Genomic DNA, 20,740 nt, shown 5'->3' with positions numbered 1-20,740 from the left:
TTCATCCTGCAGGGCTACATGCCGAGTGGAGGATGGCTGGGAGGGGGCCAGGTGAGACGCAGGAACAACCTCTCCCCCGCGCCCCTTCAGTACAGCTGTTGCAAGAATCAAGCCAGAGAGGACAATGGACTGGGATGCCGCGGGCCCCTGGGATTCAGGGAAGGCGATGGCTTCCTACAGCGTGGACCGCGGAGGCTGAGGAGGCCGGCCTGGGGCGAGAGGTCGCCGGCGCCTGGCTGGCCAATGGCGACGTGCTGGGCGCGGCCCCTCCCCGGGGGCGGGGCCTGGCGGGCGGGGCGCTGGGGGCTCCCTCGGTACCGGCGCTGCGGCATCCCCACCGCGCTCCCGCACCCGGGCCCGCCCACCGCGCCGCTCCAGCCCCCGCAGCCCCGCGGCGGCCTCCGGCGAGGCCTGGCAGGTCCAGTCCCGAGCACAGCTCTGTCCAGTCGGGTGGGTGCGGGGCAGCGGCGAGGATGGGGATGGCTTTGCTTGGCTCGCCTGGGTGGGAGAGAGGCCGGGCGCTGGACTCGGGTTCGACCCCGAGGGGAGTTGCGCTCTGACCACCCAAATGGGACTGGGGTAGGGTTGCGGTGGCCGCACTAGAGCTGCGCTCTGACTTGATCGAGGAGAGGGCAGGGCTCGAGCCCGCTGAACCCAGGAGGTGGGGTGAGCTGGGGGCTGTTAGCCTAGGGACCCGGGTTCTGATGCTCGGGGAGGGGGCCGTCACTCGGGGCGGGGGCAGAGCGCAGCCTGTGCGTGAGAATGGAGGTAGGAATACGGAGGGGATCTGCGCGCTGGAGCGCTGGGCTGGATTCGGAGGTTTGCGTCTGGTTCCGAGGGAGCTGCGTCCTGGGGGACTCGGTTTCGTTCCTGGGGGTGGGGCGGGGGGGGGGCGTGAGGGGGGCGGGGACCAGGAGCACCGGGGCGGGCCGGGACTCAGTGCCGGGGGCTGTGGGGCGGGGCGGGGAGGCTGGCGAGGGGGTGGGCGCACTCTGACAGTGGTTCCTGGACACAGGCGGAGGCAGCGGCGCTGGGCGCAGAGCGGAGATGGGGCGGCCCTGGGGCACCCTGCTGTGCCTGCTGCTGGCAGCGATCCCCACAGCCCCCTTGCCGGCTCCGACCGCGACTTCGGCTCCGGTGGAGCCTGGCCCGGCTCTAAGCTACCCGCAGGAGGAGGCCACCCTCAACGAGATGTTCCGCGAGGTGGAGGAACTGATGGAGGACACGCAGCACAAACTGCGCAGCGCGGTGGAGGAGGTAGGTGCGCCCGGAGGGCTCTGGGAAGCGCAGGACTCGGGACTGGGGAGACTGGGTGGCGGGAGGAAGCAGGCTCGGAGCCAGGCTCCTTGGTTCCGCCAAGGGGCTGGGAAGGGCCGGCGGCAGATTCGGAGTAATCTGGAGGCAGCTCGGGGTGATCCCAACTCCCACCTTGTTCGCCTTTCTGCCAGAAGACCGGAATCCGAGCCTGTGCAGGGGAGCCTCCGGCTGGACCCACCCACCTGTCGGCAGGCTGCCCCTCCCCCTGTTATAACGGGGGTGGGGGGGTGGGGGGGGGCCGAGGACGGAGCTTGCCAGGCCCCTGGTATTCCAAAGTCGTCGCGGTTTTGCTGAGAGGCCAAGGAAGCTGCAGGCATCTCAGGTTCTAGCTTGTCCATTGGCTTTGAGCTTGTGTCATCTTCCCGAGACACAGCGAAGGTGCCATCTGGGGACTGGGAGCCTGAGCTTTGCTAGTCGTCTGTCTGGGCTTCCCCCAATGCCATGGGGTCAGAGAAGGGAAATTGGAATCCTGAGCCCAGCAGTGTGACTGACCAGAGCGTGGTGGTAGGAGGAGGAGAGGGAATGGGCAAAGTAACCCCCCTCCACCCCAAGCATGTTTTGGAGTCAGTCCTGGGTTCCAGGTCCTCTTCTGCCTCTCACTAGCAGGGTGACATTGGACAAATACCTTAATATGCTGTACCTCAGTTTCCTGTGGTCATTAAATGCCAGGACCTGGGTGGGCACCTGGCATATAATATGTAGCAGTTGTTAGTATCAGATATCAGGTACCTAGGCAAAACTGCCTGGCTTCTCCCTTCCATCCCTTCCCAGGTCCAAACACTATGGATGGCATCCTCTGTGGTGGGGACTCCATATTGCCAGGGCTGCCAGGCCAGGAGGTGCAGCGGGCCCGACTCTCCCGGCACAGGTGTGGGGAGAGATCCCTGGATCCTGGGGTGGGTGGGCACAGTCACTGTTGTCCGGCCCAGCTCCGGCTGCAGCCTGTCTTTGGAGGGAAGGAATTAGCAACGGACCAGATGTCCAGGCTGATGGGTCAGGTGTCTTCACATCCATTTGGGCAAAGCCTCCGGTGCTGGCTCTGATCCATCAGGAGAAGTTGCTTTCTCCCCCCAGCCCTGGGTAGTTAGGGGATCTATCCCCTTCCTTTCATAACAGTCAACCTGGAGTTTTCATGGAGGGGAACACTGGGTTGGGGGGCAGTTGCACAGGCATCAGTACCTGAACATTCACGGCATTCCTAAACTCATGGACCTTCCCTTCTGTTTCCTGTGAAAGCACAAGAATCATGACATGGAACAATTAAAGAGGGAGGGGAGTCACCGAGGCCCCACTGTCTCCCAAGGCTGCACCTTCAAATTAAATCGAGCTTGTGATCCTTCTGGTTTACTTCTCTGGATTCTAGAACTTTCCCTCCTGCACATGGATCCTCAGTGAAACTGACTAGGTCATCAATGTCTTTATTCAATGTGAACCTGTCCATGCAGCGTAGTCCTCCGATGGTAGCTCCTGAGGAGATGGGGGATCAACAGGGTGTCTTCAGGCTCTTCATTGATCAGAGCAGTTTGGGGCCCAGTGGGACCTTAATGGCAGGATCCACTCTATGGGGATTGTCCACGTTGGCTCTGCCTGCATGCCAGCTTCCTCCCTCTGGACGTGGCGGCTCTGTTTGACTTGTGCAGATGGGCTAACTGAAGTTTGCCACCAGGAGAGACATCGGCTGCCACTACTACCCGACTCAACGGTTGTTTCCTAAAGAGTGTCCTCACTAGCAGTGGGGACAGGTTGAGAGAGAGGTTGGACACCTGGTGTCAGGAGAACAGGCCATGGGGACCAACCTGCCTTTACTGGACTCCAGTTCTGCCACTTCCTAGTGACCGCATCCAGGCTCTGAATGGAGGAAATGTCCCCCCTTAGGATAAAGGAGAGACTTAAATGAGAGGATGCAGTAAAGGAAGTTATCTGACCATATAAAATGGGTTTAAGTATAATTGGCCCGGCCAGTGTGGCTCAGTGATTGAGTATTGACCTATGAACCAGGAGGTCTGGTTCGATTCCCAGTCAGGGCATATGCCCAGGTTGTGGGCTCAATCCCCAGTAGGGGGTGTTCAGGAGGCAGCCAATCAATGATTCTCTCTCATCATTGGTGTTTCTATCTCTCTCTTCCTTCCTCTCTGAAATCAATAAAAAAATATTTTTAAAAAAAGGTATAATGTGTCAGTCCTGATGAGGTTGTTGTAAGGATTAAGGAAGATTGTTCATTATCAATAAATAATGGCTTTTGTTATAATCATATTAATAATACTAGTATGAATAAAAATAAAGAACCACCAAGGCCAATATATAATAGATTCTCAATAAATTGTGGCTGTTGATGTTAATTGATTTTTAAAGAGACTGCCCGAAGGTCTCTTAAATCACATAAACACAGAACAGTTGCTGTTTACTTGTTGTCCAGGGTAAGAATCCAAAGGATGGGCCAGATGTATTAACTGTTTACGTAGTTGCATCATGAATCTGCTGAGAACTTCCTGCCATTTTAAATACTCCAGCTGACTCAAGCTGTTGATTTCTCCAAGTGAGGGAGGGGGGAGATGAAGCTAACTCAACTCTTTATATCATTATTGGGGGAGTCAAATCTTCAAATGGGTTAAGCCAGGCCGTTCCTATTTTTCTGTTTTATTATCCTATATATTACTGATACATGTATTTTGAGGATAAAACTACCCCACCTCCTACCCCCACACTCATTGCCTCGTCTATAACTGGCATATTTTAGAATGTTCCTAGGAAGGACCCAATACCAAACCTGGATTTCCCTCTCCAGTTTTTCCTTCTGTACACTTTCAACAGACACACAGATTCAACCTTCCATAAATGCCATTTTAAATAACGTTCACATTCCTCCTCTATGAAACAAGTCCTATTGCTTCAGGCCTAAGTTTTCCTTACTAGTGGCCGTAATAGTTGTGGTTGAAATTTCCATTGTAAACTGTACTTTTAGTTTGTGGTGCCATTAAAGAACTGTTAGCTCATTCTGTTGAAATAACCACTGGTTGAGAGAGCGGTTTTATGAAAAGACTATCTGCTCAGCCCAAAGCAAACTCTAGACTTGGTAACTTGTCAATTATTTGAAAACCAAGCTGGAGGATTCGGATTCCCATGAGAATTTTAAAAATATGAAAACATTCCATCTCCTCGTGGGGAATCGCCTCTGCAGTCTCCTACACTTTGCAAGCTCTATCTTTTCTATCACTAAACATGCCAGCCTCTCTCTCTTACAAATATATGAAATCCTTTTTTTGCCCATTCTGTCTCCTATCCTTCGTTGTTGTTGTTAATCCTCACCTGAGGATATTTTCCCCATTGATATTTTAGAGAGTGTAACAGAGGGAGGGGGAGAGAGAAAGAAACATCGATGGGAGACACATCCATTGTTTGCCTTCTGCATAGGCCCTGACCGAGACTGTGTATCAACCTGCAACTCAGGTACCTGCCCTTGACCGAGAATCAAACTGAAGACCCTTCAGTGCACGGGCCTACACTCTGACCACTTAACACACCAGCCAGGGCCCATCTCCTATCTTCATTCCATTTTTCTCCATTTGTTAACAAACTCTTCAAACACATGACAGATACCTGTTCTCTCCACTTCTACCCAAACATTCCCTGGAAAGCTTCTAAAACTGCGTTACTAAAGGGCAGTATTGTGAAAGTAGCTATTTATTACCCCTTTGCTTGATGGCAAATACCAGACCAGGCACTTGGATTTTGTGATCCTAATTCTTAGATCTGCTCAGCAAAGTAAGATCATCCCTCAATTTACAAAAAAGGAGAAAGCTGCCATAGCCGGGTTGGCTCAGTGGATAGAGCAACGGCTTGCAGACTGAAGGGTCCCGGGTTTGATTCTGGTCAAGGGCACATGCCCAGGTTGTGGGCTTCATCCCCGGTAGCGACCATGCAGGAGGCAGCCTATCAGTGTTTCTCTCTCATCATTGATGTTTCTATCTCTCTCTCCTTCTCCCTTCCTCTCTGAAATCAATAAAAATATATATTAAAAAAGAAAAGAAAAGAAAGCTGAGGTTTAGGGGACATTTGATATCTTGTCCAGAGTCACTCAGCTGCTTTGTGGCAGAGCAGGGACTTGGCCCTCCTTACCTGACTCCATTACCCGGGCATTTCTAGTAGAGGCAACTTTGAGCTTAATCCGGTGGCCAGCTCTCAGTGTCTTGGTCCGTCCTTCTAGACGTATTTGGAGCCTTTACCACCTAGAAGACCCCTCCCCAGCTATAACTTATTACCCTAGACCTGGTTCTAACCAGTCCCTGAATGGATTCTTCTCTTCCTTCTGTGGACTCCATGTAATTTCCCAACTAGTCATCCAAACTTCCTGCAACTCCCCATTATTGCCTGGATCAGAGGAGCAAGTGGGAGGGAGGGAATAACTCAGAATCATCAACAAGCTCATTGATATCTGAGGTTCCACCAAGGAAGTTCTAATATAGGGTGAGACAGGACAATGCCCTCTGCTTTAGAACTGTCCCCTGGATCTTCCTGTCAAACCCTCTCCACTTCATTACCCACTCTTTTCTCCTGTGCCCAGCATGGACCCCCTGCTCTAGCCCTCAACGCACACCCTTCTTTCCAGGCTGCCGCAGTTCTGCCATCTTTAGGTTCTTCTGTGTCCAAATCTGAGACTAGCCCAGTCATGCTCCTCCTGCTCCTGGGAGCCTTTCTCCTCTTCTCTTTGAGGCCCTGACTTGCTTCTAGAGACCATCTTAATTACCCTCAAACTGGTGTGTGTGGGGCTCTCCTATCTCCCCAGTAAAAGCATCAGCCACCTGGGCAGAATCATGTACTGGGAAAGCATACAGTTTGCATCAGACTGACCTGAGTTCCAAGCCGAGCTTTGCCGCTTACTACTAGTGTGATGACCTGAGGCAGATCCCTTCACCTCTCTCAACCTTTGTTTTCTTCATCTGCAAAACAAGGGTGATAACACCTACTTCATAGGCTCACTGTGCATATTGAAGGGTACATGGTAGGTTTCTGTGTGGGCACCCACGCAGCTGATGCCCAGACATGGAGGCCATTGAGATAGTGATGACGACGACGATGATGATGATGATGATGCAGCCAGTACTCAACTTTAAGCATCTCAGCATTGGTCCCAGAATCAAACTCAGCAGTCACAACCAAGTCCTCATTTGATTATTCGAGCCTTTGTGCCTATCAGAATTCCTTCACACTTGTAGTGCAGTGTTTTTGAAACATGGAAATTCTTTGCCTACATCCACCCCAGCTCAGTAAATCTGATTGGAAGAGGAGGGAAAAGAAAGGCCTCATTGAGTACCTAAGGAGATAGAGGACAGCAATATTTTTTAAAGGGAAATCTTTTGAGGCTTAGTTTTAAGGAATGAAAATAGCCCAGAGTCAAAGATAGCAGTTGGAAAATTGCCAACCACCGAGTAGAACTTCTCCTTGAGTCTCTCCTTTTTATTTCCTCGAGAGAGTATCTGGTTGGCTCAACTATTCCATGATGTGGCCTCCCTTTGAGTCCAGTCAGCTGTGAATGGTCATATTGTCAACTGCCCGCTCATCAGGGCTGGGGTAGAGTGATGATCTGGAAGGGGAATTGAGTGCAGATGTGGGTCAACTGACCCCCTACTAAGGGCCCTCTCGTACATAAGAGCTGGAGTGGGGAAGGAGACAGAGCTGCAGCCCTGCCTGCAGGGGGCAAGGGGCTGCCTTAGTTTGGGCCCTCTACCACCACCACCAGCAGACCTTGCAACAAAGGTTTGGAAGCAAATAATTTATTTTGGAAGTGATCCCTAGGAGGAAGTGGGAAAGTGAGATGGAAGAGAAGAAAAGCAATGAAGACTGTGCTAATGAGCAGGTCACTGTTAGGGCAACAAGGGCTCAATCCCACTGGGGTCCTTGGAGAGACACTGTCCCATTGAGGGGCGTGGGGCTGGAGTACTTACTCTGTCCCTCACTGGTTGAGGATTGTTCCTGGTGCCAACCCACCAGCACTTGGGGTCCTGCAGACTGAGCACGCTTCAGCAACCAGAGGGTACCCTCAAAGAGAGACAGAGTTGGTTGTTGGCATGCAAGGGACTTGAATGCAGGTGACCTCTGGCTTGGGCCATGGGGAGATGGGCAGGGCACCAGCAGCATTTGTACAGGGACCAACACTGTTCAATGGGAACATGCTCAGATCCCAGCTCTGACCTTCACTTAGAGTCCTGGGAAGTTATCAAGTCTCCCTGAGCCTCAGCTGCCCCATTTATAAAATGGGAACATAACACCCACCTCAAGGGGAGGTTGTGAGATTTATGGCTATAACTGAAGATACCTATCACTATTACCATTATTTGTAACTGCAAAGAGGAAAAGAGAAGTGGTTCATTTTTCTTTAAAAAAGTTTCTTTCAATTACAGTTTACAATCAATTCTAGTTTGTATTAGTTTCAGGTGTACAGCATAGTGGTTAGATAATCATATACTTTACAGAGTGACCCCCTTGATATTTCCAGTACCCACCTGGCACCAGGCATGGGTATTACAATATTATTAACTATCAGAATGCCTTTAAATTATTTAAATGTCCTGACCCTCCCTGACCACATTAATGAAATAGGAATATCAGCATGTACATATTATTGACTGTTTCCTATGCTGTACTCTGCATCTCCATGGATCTTTTTCCCTAATCGACTCTAACTTGTCTCTAGAGGGGAAAAAAAATTGCTCATTTAATCCATTGATTTAATAGATGGAGGCAGAAGAAGCTGCTGCTAAAACGTCGTCAGAAGTGAACCTGGCAAACTTACCTCCCAGCTATCACAATGAGACCAACACGGAAACCAAGGTTGGCAATACCACCATCCATGTGCACCAAGAAATTCACAAGGTACAGGCGGTCCTGGCCAGCGCCTTCTCCTTTCTATAGTGCCCAGACCCATCCGAGCACTAAGGTTTTCTTTATATATTTGATACATAAGCCAAAAATACAAATTATTTTTACTTATTAAATATTTAGTACTTAATTTTCTTATCATTCCTTGTCTTTTATTCATTTCTTTGGTACTCAAACATGGACTTTTTTGGACTTCTCCTTAATAGTTTCACACATATGTCATCTTTTCCCCTAATCTATATATATATAAAAGCCTAAGCAACCAACTGACCGAACGACCAGTCAACCAGTCACTATGATGTGCATTGACCATCAGGGGGCAGATGCTCAATGCAGGAGTTGCCCCCCTGGTGGTCAGTGCGCTCCCACAGCCAACCTCCTGTGGCTGACCAACCCCCCACAGCCTCTTCCCCCACTGGCCAACCTCCTGCGGCCCCTATCGGCCCTGATTGCTGGCTAGGCAGAGGGACCCCACCTGTGCATGAATTTGTGCACCAGGCCTCTAGTCCTCTAGTTTACTATAATCCTCTGTAGGGCAAGGTATATACTACTGGTTTTAAATTCTTAGGTAGTGCATCAGGATTACCTGGGAGCCTGTTACAACCCCAGCCCGATCCTCAGAGGTTTGATATCACTGATACTGGATAGTTTTTAGATCTCTCCAGAGCTTTGATCTCAGTCTCACACGTGGCTGCACATGGAATCACCTGGGAGCTTTACCAACTAGTGATGCATAAGGCCCATCTCCAGAGACTCTAATTCAGTCGATCTGAGTGCTGCCTGCATTGATCTGAGTGTGGGCTTTTACCGCCCCCTATCTTGATCTGAGAGCCACCCCACTGATCTGAAGGATGCCTCCATTAATCCTGGGGTGCATTTCTTTGACCCGAGTGTGTTCTTCATTGAGCTAAATTTAAGTATTCATTTTAGAGAGGAAGGTAGAGGGAGGGAGAGAGAGAGATAGAAACAATCAATGATGAGAGAGAATCATAGATTGGCTGCCTCCGGCACAACCCACACCGGGTATCAAGCCCGCAACTCAGCATGTGCTATGACCAGGAATCGAACCGTGACCTCCTGGTTCATAGGTCGATGCTCAACCACTGAGCCACGCCAGCTGGGCTTAAGTACTTCTTGATAAAATAAAGACAGTTCACCTGAATCAGGAGCAGGGCAGCTGTAGCTAAAATCTGCTTGCTTCTCATGAAAGACGTTCAATTAGACACCCAGACAGACCTGTAGACATTGAAAAGAAAGTCTACCTTGAGTTTCAAGTGATAAGCCCCAAGAAACGATAAAAATAGCGAACACTGAATATGTGCTGGTGACAAGCTCTGTGTTGAGTGTTTTACACAGACCACCTCATCCCTCCACAGAGCAGCCCTGTGAGGCAGACTCTGTGACACTGATGGTCACTGCTCAGAGGAGAGGCTGCTCATCTGCAGGGAAGAATGGGGGAGGGACAGTCTGTCTGCTTGGCTGGATGCCCCGCTTCAGAAAATAGAAGGAAAAGAAGTTGTGGAATTTGCCCAGAGTTCCTTCTATTTCACACTCACTGCGCCTGTTCTATTGTAGATCACCACCAACCAGACGGTACAAACGGTCTTTTCAGAGACAGTGATCACGTCTGTGGGAGAGGATGGAGGCAGAAGGAACCACGTGAGTTGTCGTCTCCCCTGCGCTCACACCCCAAGACACACGCATCTTGGTGTACCTACCAAAGGTGACCCAGGCTTCAGAGCCTGGGCAGGAGGGAGCTGGCTTTCAGGCACTTTTCCTGCCTCATTTTGGCCAAGATCATCTAATTCCTGACCAGACCTATGCATCTGGTAACAGGCTCTACATTCCTGCACTTTGCATCAGAAATAACAGAGAAATTAAATTCAGTTGTCATTTGATGGCTCCATCTCAGCCTTGAAAGGGGAATAAGGAAGTAGTGGGTGCATTGATTAGAGACCTGGGGGATTCCTAAGACCTGGGGCATGGAGCGTGGAATGCCCTAAAGCCTGTGGCCGGGCCCCTGCCTTGTATAATGTCAGCCCTGACCAGGCAGTTTAAGGGCAAGAAAACCTTACGTGGAACCCAGTGGCCTAAAGGGAAAAGGGTGTCCTCTCACTCCAGGCTTCATGCTCTGGCCCCGCGTGATGTGCCTGCTACTGAGGTGCCTGTTGTTTAGTCCTAAGGCATTTTTAATAACATTATAGGGTCCTGCAGTTGGAAGGGGCATCATTTCACAAAAGGAAGACCCAATCGGAGTCACTGGTCTCCAGACTCCCAGGCCAACGGTGACTCACCTGCAGTTACCTTCTCAGAGAAGTGGCTGCCTCAAGATGCAGATGCCTGATGAGGCACGGACAAGGCGACTGCCTGGGGACGTGGGCCACAGTAAAAGTATGCCCCCTTTGCGGAGACCGCAAGGACCCGCCTCTCTGTCCCCAGGTGCCTTATGCACACTTCCGGACTTTGAGATTTCCCCTTTTGAGGTGCTCAATGCATTCCTGGCCTCCCAGGGGATCAAGGATTTTCCCTGCCTCTTTTGGCCTTATCCCCAGGAGAGAACTGGTTTATTTGTAATAGTTAGGGAGGTGGTGTTGACATGGTTTTTGTCGATGGGTTCTTCTTTGATTTTGGCACAGAGCTCAGACATGTACTGCAGGCTGGGGGTGGAGGTGGGGGAGGGGGGTCCAGTTGGTGCCAGTGACCCACCATTCAAGGCACCCTGGGGATTGAGGTGGGGGCAAGCTGTGTGGTGAAATGAAAGGAACTCCGGCGGTGAAGCCCAGAAGCATGACTTTATCACTTACAAGCTGGGTCACTTCGGTTTCCCCAGCTTCAAGCGAGGCAGTGATTTTCACCAGCTCTCCCGACTCAGAGAGGACGGAAGTCTTAGAAACAAGACAGGATGCACTAAAGGTCAGGAGGGAAGAGAGTCCAGTTTTCAAAGTTGGGAAGAGAGAGAGGGAAGCCAAACAAAAAACAAACAGCTGTAGGGTGTGGAGGGAAAAGCTTTAGGATATTCCAGATTTAAGTCTCCGTGGGGGGCCCCATGAGGGAAGGAGGGCCTGTGCAGAAGCCATGGAATGGAAGGGGCAGGGGAAACAGACCTCATGGGGCTGTGAATTAGAAAAAAAAGCATTGTCTTCAAGTTTTAAAAAAAAGGCACATATGATGGCACAATGATAGAGGTTGGCTCCAGGGAGCTCCCCAGAGCCCGGAGGGCAGCCGCTCTGGCTATGAGCACATCGGCACCTGCTGGAGACCCAGGTGCACTGTGACCTGAAACTTTCAGATCCCTCCCATGCACCCCCCAAGGGAGATGACTATGTCAGGTTTTGAGCCCTGTGGTAGGGGAACCGAGGCTCTGATCACGGTGAGCAGGTGAGAGACAAGATCTCAAAGATGCAAAGAGCGTGCTTGGGTAGAGAGCCTGCACGTGTGTGCTGCACCCAGTGAGTTTGTGCTAGCTTTCCCGAGTGTGCATGGCTTTGGGCGTCCCTGTGTCCTTACTTCAGGCTCAGCTGGGGGGCCCAGAATCTCCACACCTTTGTATGCCATCTCCTATGTCCACCGTGTGATGCTGACATTTGTGCAGCACCCTCGTGCAGTGCGTGATTGGAGCCCCTGTGGTCCTGAGGGCACAGGAGGTTGGCAGGGAGAGATAGATCCCCAAAATCCAGCAGGTAGAGACTCACCAAGTGTTTCTAGATTTGGGCTCAGGCCCTTGGCATATTAACTCACTGAGTTTCTCTACGAGAATAAATTCCAATTTGATTGGCCAGAAGGGAGACCTGGGCCGCTGATTTTGACTGGCCAGTTTCTGGAGAACCCCACGGGTCTTCAGAGAATAGACCGGAGACTTTTCAAGCCGCCTGTGACCAGGATGTCATGTTCAGACACAGCGACATCTGCACCACAGAGCCTCATTCATTGCCAGAGTGGCTTGCTGAAAGTCAGAGAAGCAAGATCTGGTTTCAGATGCCCATGGCATTCTTCCATTCAGCTGCTCTCTGGTTCCTGGGTCCCCGTGGTCCTAACACAACTGAGCAGGGGCTCAGCATCAACTTTGCAGAGACACGAAGATCCTGTCTCGAGGAGGAAGCTGTAAACACGAGACTGCCTTCAAAGGAGTGCGAAGGGTCTATATTATCACCACTGTCCCACCCCATAGTTTTATAACTTAATGATTTCTGCAGTTGGCCCTGAAATGCATTACACCCTGAAGAAACTTCCTCTTAAATGGAAAAGGGAGATTTGCCTTTCAAAAGGACAAAAATCATATGCTGTCCCAATCTTCAATTACTGCAAAGAGGGGCTAAATTTCCAGCATTTAAAGTTCCCAGATGAATTCAATTAAAAATAATCACCAAGCACCACACCTTTCCATTTTCCTTTCTTCAAATGCTGGTATGTGTGTGAATATGTATGGTAACCCGAGGAGGCCCATGGAAAGTTACAGACAGTCATACTATATGCCTGTCTAGGAAACTCAGCACAGTATGTGCAAGGTATTGGTCTGTTTTTACATTCAAACGCGAGAGGGGAAAAGGACATGCGGGTTGTTATTTCACCTGAGTGCACTGGTGATGGCGATGTGACCCGACATCTTTCTGTGGGGCTTTTGTACGGGCCCTCGTCTGTCTCCCTTCATGGGCCAGTGGGCGGCTGACTGATGTGGTGCTACTTTCGGGCAGGGTGAGGTTAGGAGGAGAGCAAGCTGGAGAGCGGACAAGCCATTATGCATCAATGGGAAGCTTTTATTTATAGCCCTGTGTCCCCAGAGATGAAGAATCCGGTCCAATTAGCCAAGGCACCATTTTGAAGGGACGTGTCCTCTCATTAAAATACAGCTCACAGCTACAGAGCTTAGCACGTCGCTCACACGTGTTGTCTTTTCTATGTTTGCGTTAGAATATGATATAGAACCGTAGGTGCACTTGTTTTTCCAGCTGAACATACCTCATTTGAACCTCTGGGTTCCATTCTATTACAACCAACTCCCAGATCTTGGTCAAGACTTTCAAGGCCCCAGGGAGACACATTTCACTACCAGAATCATGTAGAGAGTAGCAGTTGGAGTGACCCCCCGAGACATCCTTGTCCCACAGCATGATGGGGGTTACAGTGCCTTTCTGACTCCACCCAGTGCACAGTGGACAGTGACAGTGGAATTCTCTGCAAGTGTGAACCAAACATCTCCTCTGCTGCGAGGATACGGGCTGTTGTTTGTGCTGAAGATCGGGAGGAGTGGGAGGGAAACTGTGGCTGAACGTCTCAGGACTTGTTTGTTGGTTTCCCATGAATAGTGGCCATATCCTGTCCCCTCAGAGTCCAGGGACACCCAACAGGAGTGTGCGAGGAGCAAGGGTGTTGAATGACCGCCTTCTCTGTGAGACCTCAGGTTCTTCTACGCTCCCAGCCACCCCCAGCCAGGTGGGGTGCTGGCTTTGCTCTTTGCTTCTAGGCTCTGATTTCTGAAGCTGGAGTTGTTGTTATCAACTTAATGGAGTGGCAGAGGGCGCCATGATGACAAGTCAGTGGGGGTTTAACAGAAATGCTATCGGGGGAAGCCTGGGCCTATTAGAGAAACTCAGTCAAACCCTGCCCCGACCCTTACAAGCTCTGTCCATTATGAGTCTGCTTCTTCATTTATGAAAGGGGGCTAATAATTCCCGGTTCCCAAAACTGAGTGAGAATGTAATTAGGCAACGTTTATAAAAGCTCTTTGTGTAGGGCTCATTAGTATTGAAAAGTATTTAAAACTGGTTTCTAATTGGTTTCTCCCCTGATTCCCAGCAACCTACTGCCAAAAGAATGAATGGGCATAGCAGCTGAGGGTATGGTTAAGGACTCCACAGGCTCCCTCCACTGATGTTCGAAGTCTTGGGCTAGGCTCTCCAGAGCCCTGCCTCCCCCTCGGGGTATTGCACTTCACATGAAGCTCCGTGTTCCTAGCCACTGGGTTGACTCACCTGCTGTCCTTGTTTGGGTGCTAGGGAAACAAACAGAAGAAAGAATGGACCATATGAATGACAAGAGAATAGGTGCTGACAAATGCCAGGATGGGCCTCAGGTTGGCAGGGTGTATGCTGGTTTCTATAGAGAACAACAGACTTGTGGTTCTAAGAGTGATGAGAGTGATGGTGTAGTCTTATGTTGAACTAGAGGCCTGGTGCATGAAAATTCATGCACTGGAGGTGGGGTCCCTCAGCCTGGCCTGCCCCCTCTCACAGTCCAGGAGCCCTCAGGGGTGGGAGGCGACCCAGCGATCAGGGGAAGGCGATGCCCCCATCACACCTCTGCTGCTGCCACTGTCAGCAGCGCAAGCCTCGGCTGGCTCTGATTACCTGAGCCTCCAGCAGTCCTGGGCGGCTGGGCAGCCACCATCCAAGGCTTGCCTGCACCTTGGGCCAGCCCTGGGCAGCTGGGGGACTGAGGGCGGGTCTGGCCACACCGTGCACCTACCACCCGCTCCCCCTCCGGCTGGGCTGAAAGGACTGTGGGACTCTGGCAACAGGCGCAGGGAGTGGCTGGACCTGCCTAAGGGTGGGTTCGACCACACTATGTGTCTGCGAACGCCCCCCTCTGGGTGGGGCTGAGGGGACTGGGCGCTGCCATCTTGTGACTATGAGCGCTACCATCTTTGTGACAGTGTGACGGTCAATTTGCATATTGCCTCTTTATTAAATAGGCTATTTGACTTTGTGATATCTGGCCAAGTGTAAGGCCCTTGTGCCAAATCCAGTAGGAAAAAATTATAGGAAAAATTGAAGAGCTCTGGATTATTCTGAGAGATGAATAAACAATCTCCAAGTACTAAGTAGATGTAGGCATTTCTTTTGAGCTATAACCTGGCTCTATTAAAGTGTACTCTCCTCAACCTAAATCTCCTTCAAGAAGGAACTCATCCCCTGCCAGCATGGCTCAGTGGTTGAGCATCGACCCATGAACCAGGTCAGGGTTTGATTCCTGGGATGTGAGCTCAAGCCTCAGTAGGGGATGTGCAGGAGGCATCCCATCAATGATTCTCTCTCATCATTGATGTTTCTATCACTCTCTCCCTCTCCCTTCCTCTCAGAAATCAATAAATAAATATATATATTAAAAAAAGAAGGAACTCATTAAATATGCATAATTCCACATCCAAATCAAAATATTGTGAAGTTAATAAATGACTTTCATATAAGTTGGTATAACAGGATGTCTTAAAAATGTTAAGTGAAAAAAAGCAATTGCTAAGCAGTATCTGTACTATATTAAGTAAAATATAACTTATATATACCTAATATATATATATTCTATATATATATACCTATATAAAATATACCTTTTATATACCTAGTATATAAAAATATTTCATTTTTAGAAAAAAGTTTGCATAAAAAGTTTGGCAAAATATTCACTAAATCATTAATAGCAGATGTATCTGAAGGAATTGAAATTTGCAGAGGCTTTTCCTTGATAGATGTCCACACTTTTTTAATGTTTTAAAAAGAGCTTGTGAATTATTTACAGTTTTTCTATAAACATCTATCTATCTATCTATCTACCTATCTATCTGTCATTTTTGAACAATTTTGTAAGTATTTCTTTTGTGCTGATCCTAGAAATTAAATTGCTGAGTCAAAGGCTAAAATTTTGAGAGATTCTGCCAAATTTTCCTCTAGAAAGGTTACAGTAATTTCACTCTTATTAAAAAATATATTTTTACTTAATTCAGAGAGGAAGGGAAAAGGAGAGATAGAAACATCAGTGATGAGAGAGAATCATCAATCGGCTGCCTCCTGCACATACAACACTGGGAATTGAGCCCAAAACCTGGGCATGTGCCCTGACCATGATCTCCTGGTTCATAGGTCGACACTCAACCATTGAGCATGCCAGCCGGGCAGTAATTTTACGCTTAGCAACAATTTTTGAGACTATTTCACTAACCTTCCCCTACAGGGGGTGTTACAGTGGGTGATTCTTTATATCTTCTTTTTATTTCTATTTCTGTGATTATTAGTAAGGTCAAGGGGAATAGCTGTTGGAGAATCGTAAGTTGCGGCAAACATAGAATTCTCCACAGATTCATCTCACCCCTTCCTCCCGTTTTCATGGTGAAAGGGCAGTTTGGCATTCCAGGCTGTTCCCAAGACCAAACACCATCTGTCCCCATGTGGGGCAGATTAGGAAGGTGTGAAGTTCCTGTGTCCATGTGAGGTGGCTGATGGGCTGTGGGTCACACCAAGAGTAGGTGACGATGACATGCAGGCTCCTGCCTCCATCCCTGTAAACACAAAAGACAGACTTCCTCCTTCCTTCTCCCCTGACCTCCACAAACACCCCACACACATGCTTAGATCCCTCCTAGTCGGAGAATCACTCAGTAGGGTGGCTAAGTTTACAGGCAGGTAAGATCAAAGTGCAGCTCAATATTCATGAGCCATGTATGTGACTTTGATTAAGTTCCTTAACTGTTCTAAGACCTTCCTTTCCTCATATGTACAGTGGGGTTAAAAAAAAAAAGTATCTTCCATATAGTGTTGTCATGAGGAGAAAGTAAAATAGTCCAGGTGAAAAGCACTACACAGCGCCTAGGATGCAGGAGTAAGCAGTCAGTCAGTGTCATTGTTATCATTCGATTACCCCAAACTACGGCTGTCAAAATTCCCAGGATTAATTACTCAACGCATGCATTGATTTGCACATCCATTGAGCACTTACTGCATGAATGGCAGATGAATGTAAGAGACAGTCCCTGACATCAGAGAGCACCCTGGCTAGTAGTGCACCCAAAACCAGACCATTCCAATGTGATTCCGTAGGCAGAGGCTGTCCAGGGCGTGGCGGGGGCATGATCCGGTGGCCAGGGAAGACTTGCCGGGAGATGATCCTTCAGGTCCCTGGCGTTTCTGCTCATTTTATAAGCAGAGGTGTTCCTTGCCCTTTTGTTCCAGACTATCACACATCAAGCAGCCTTGGAAGGGAGGCGGAGATAGCTGTCCCTTCCCTGTCTGCAGTCCATTGTAAACAACCTGGCTTCTTTAAGCTTGACATTCCTCAGCTGTGATGCATCCCCACTGCGGGCACAGCCCCCACCTGGGCCCCCACGGTGGAGTTGGGAGCAGGGGAACGGTTGAAAACACAAAGCTCCTGCTGCTTCTGTGCTGTCAAGTCCTGTGTCCCCGACCCAGGAGTTCATCTTATGGCACCAGCATCGTATACGTGCCCCCCACGGTGGCAGGCTCACGTGTCCCCTTGCATGTAAACCCACAGACCCTGTTTTGGCAGGCTTCCTGGAAGAGGTGGCAATTAAGCTGTATCTTGAATGATGTCTAGGAATTCTCGATTGTGAGGAGGAAGAGTATTCCTTGCGGAAGACTCTTTTGTTCCAAGTCAAGGAAGCATGTGGAAATAAGAACATGTTTGAGGAACACTGTGTAGTTTAGGATACCAGAGGTGGGAGCATGCCTGAGGGGGCAGCAGGTGAGGCTGGGAGAGGCAGGGATTAGATCAGGAAGGGCTTTGAGAGCCCAGCCAAGGAGTTAGAACACATCCTGCGCGTCTGGAGTGCTTTAACACGCCCTGTGCCGTATGCACAGCACACCCAGGCTCTGCACAGCAGCCCCCAGAGGAGAGAGCCAGGAAGACGTGTTTTGGATGGCAGATACATTGGTGGGGACGGAGTTTTGCTTAATCCTGCTGAGTCCTTTATGCCCTTCAAAAAGCCTGGCTTCGGGGCTTGGAATCTGGAACCTTTTAGTCAGAAACAGAACACTCTGCGCTTGTGTGGTGCCCGTAGGCAGCCAGAGGAGCAACAGTGATTGAACTTGAAATCTCATTAGGCTGACGGCTGCACAACAAGCCATGTCTGTGGTGTCTGAGGAGCCGGGGGGTGAGGAGCATCCTGTTGGGGTCTGTGGCCGTCCGCTGCTCTCAGAACCTAGGGATCCTTCCAGACCAGCCCGGACAGCACGCGCATGCGGCCTTGACATCTGACTGTGAGACACGTGGCCCCGCCCTTCCTCGATCTTTGGCATCATTCTGAAAAACTCACAAGGCTTGCGAGACCATTTTGTTTTGTTTGTAAAATAATAGCAAGGACCACAGTGTTCCCTCATGTGGTCACGATGACTCAGAAAGTGACCAAGTTAACCACCCCCTCTCCAAACTGCCTTGTTCTCATTTCCAGGGTAATTCCTGGTTAACAGTTCAAACCAACCATGCGCGATGTGATTAAGTGCTCAGTAATAATGACAATAATAGTAATAGATGATGATGAAGGTAATCACTGCCATTCATGGGCCCTCGCTCGGTGCCAGGCACCGTGCTTGTACCTGATCAGGTTTCCCTCACATAACCTGCACGACAGCCATGCTCTTAAAGGAACATTTTAAAAAGTTGTGATAAAATATTTATAACATAAAATTTACCATCCCAACCACTTTTAAGTATATAATTCAGTAGTAAATACAGTACAGTCCCATTGTTGTTAATCTCTTTTCATCTTGCAGAACTGAAATACTGAACTCATGAAACTATAACTCTCTACTGCCTCCCTTCCCCACTCCTCACCCCTGGCAACCCCCCTCTACTTTCTGTCTCAATGAATATGACTACTCTAAGTACCTCATGTGAATGGACTCTTACAGTATTTGTCTTTTGGTGACTGGCTTATTTTACTTAGCACAAGGGCACAACCATGGTGTAGCATGTGTCAGAATCTCCTTCCTTTTTAAAGCTGAACGATATTGCATTGTGTGTGTGTGTGTGTGTCTGTGTGTGTGTGTGTGTACTAGAAGCCCGATGCATGAAGATTCATGCTAGAATGGGCTTTTCTTTCCCTGGCTGCTGGCACTGCCTTTCCACTCCGGCCCAGCCCCTTTCCACTCAGGCCCTGGAGCCGCCTCTTTCTGCTCCGGCCCTGCCTTCCCATGTTGCCCAGAGGCCCTGAGAGACCGGGGGTGGGGCAGAATGCCTGCGTTGTCGCCATGGCGATGATGCAAGCATCCTGCCCCCATCACTCAGCGCCTGTGTATGCAAATTAACTGCCATCTTTGTTGGGTTAATTTGCATATCACTCCTGATTGGCTGGTGGCATAGTGGAGGTACGGTAAATTTACATGTTTGTCTATTATTAGGTAAGATATATAAATATATATATATTATATATATATATATATCACCTGTATAATAAAGAGCTAATATGCAAATGGTCATCACGCCCTCACATCATCACGCCTCATACCATTACACTGTAACTGCTCAGACACTCAACACTGGGGAGAGAGGAATGGGGACCAGCCAGGCACAAATGAGCTCATGAGAGAGGAATGGGGACCAGCCAGGCTGTGGCCCAGGAGAGGGACAAGCCGCCCGCCCCACGGTCTTGGGTGCCAGCAGCTGCGCCTGTGCCTGTGGCCCGGGAGAGGGACAAGCTGCCTGCCCCGCAGTCCCGGGCACCTGCAGCTACAGCCTGGATGAAGCTGCCTGCCCATGGTCTCCTGTGGCTGCAGCCGGCCCAGGAGAAGCCAGCCCAGGTCCTGGGTGCCTGCGGCCGGCCAGAGGGAGGGAAGCCTGGGTCCTGGGTGCCTGTGACTGGCCAGAGGAGGGAATCCTGGGTCCCGGGTGCGGGGCGAGGCAGAGGGAGTTAGGGGCGATCAGGCCAGCAGGGGAGCAATTAGGGGTGATCAGGCAGGCAGGCAGAGATGGTTAGGGGTGATCAGGCAGGCAGGCAGAGGTGGTTAGGGGCGATCAGGCAGGCAGGCAGAGGTGGTTAGGGGTGATCAGGCAGGCAGGCAGAGTGGTGAGGGGTGATCAGGCAGGCAGGCAGGTGAGTGGTTAGGAGCCAGCAGTCCCGGATTGTGATAGGCAGTCAGACATCCCCCAAGGGTTCCCAGATTGGAGAGGGTGCAGGCCGGGCTGAGGGACCTCCCCCCGGGCACGAATTTCATGCACTGGGCCTCTAGTATGTATACACACACATACACACACACACACACACACACACACACACACACACACACATATCTATACTACATTTTGTTTCCATTCATCCGTCAATGGACATTTGGGTTGTTTCCACATCTTGGCTATTGTGAATGACACTGCTATGAACACGGATGCATAAATCTCTCTCTGAGTCCCTGAAATGGAATGATATTGCATTGTGTGTGTGTGTGTGTGTACCCAGAAATGGAATTGCTGGGTAATTTTTTGAGGAACTGCCAGACTGTTTTACAGTGATAGCACCATTGGACAGTCCCACCAGTGGAGCATGAGGTGGGACATCTTTTTAAACTCTGGTTTCCATGACTGTAGGAACAAGGGGACTCGAGGACCCACATTGGAGCTGACGGGCTGTACGAAAATCCTGGGCTCTGCCGCCTTTGGTCAAAGCAGTGCTTTCTTAACACTGGTCCCAGGGGCTGCCTCTGCAGGGTGGCAGTCACAGTCTCAGGGTGTCTTTGAGGTGTAATTGACAACAGCAATCAGGGGTTCTCACCTATACCCAGCCTCTAGCCAACGTGCTGAAAACTGGCCGGGGTTAGTGTACACAGGCTGC

The 20,740-nt window shown here is 50.0% G+C and overlaps 1 protein-coding gene across 1 annotated transcript in view; it reads left to right on the top strand.

Annotated features, from left to right (window-relative positions):
* Positions 1 to 243: 243 nt before the first annotated feature.
* DKK3 (dickkopf WNT signaling pathway inhibitor 3) overlaps positions 244 to 20,740 on the top strand; it is a 42,415-nt gene continuing 21,918 nt past the window's right edge. Inside the window, 6 exon segments of the mRNA XM_054725534.1 lie at positions 244 to 288; positions 290 to 355; positions 357 to 450; positions 1,016 to 1,257; positions 8,050 to 8,187; positions 9,769 to 9,852. Of these exon segments, the coding sequence (XP_054581509.1) occupies positions 244 to 288; positions 290 to 355; positions 357 to 450; positions 1,016 to 1,257; positions 8,050 to 8,187; positions 9,769 to 9,852 (669 nt within the window).

This window comes from Eptesicus fuscus, chromosome 13 (assembly GCF_027574615.1).
Source record: "Eptesicus fuscus isolate TK198812 chromosome 13, DD_ASM_mEF_20220401, whole genome shotgun sequence".
In the NCBI taxonomy this organism is placed as follows: domain Eukaryota; kingdom Metazoa; phylum Chordata; class Mammalia; order Chiroptera; family Vespertilionidae; genus Eptesicus; species Eptesicus fuscus.
The sequence above is the reverse complement of the archived record's forward strand: the minus strand, read 5'-3'. Positions and strand labels throughout refer to the sequence as shown.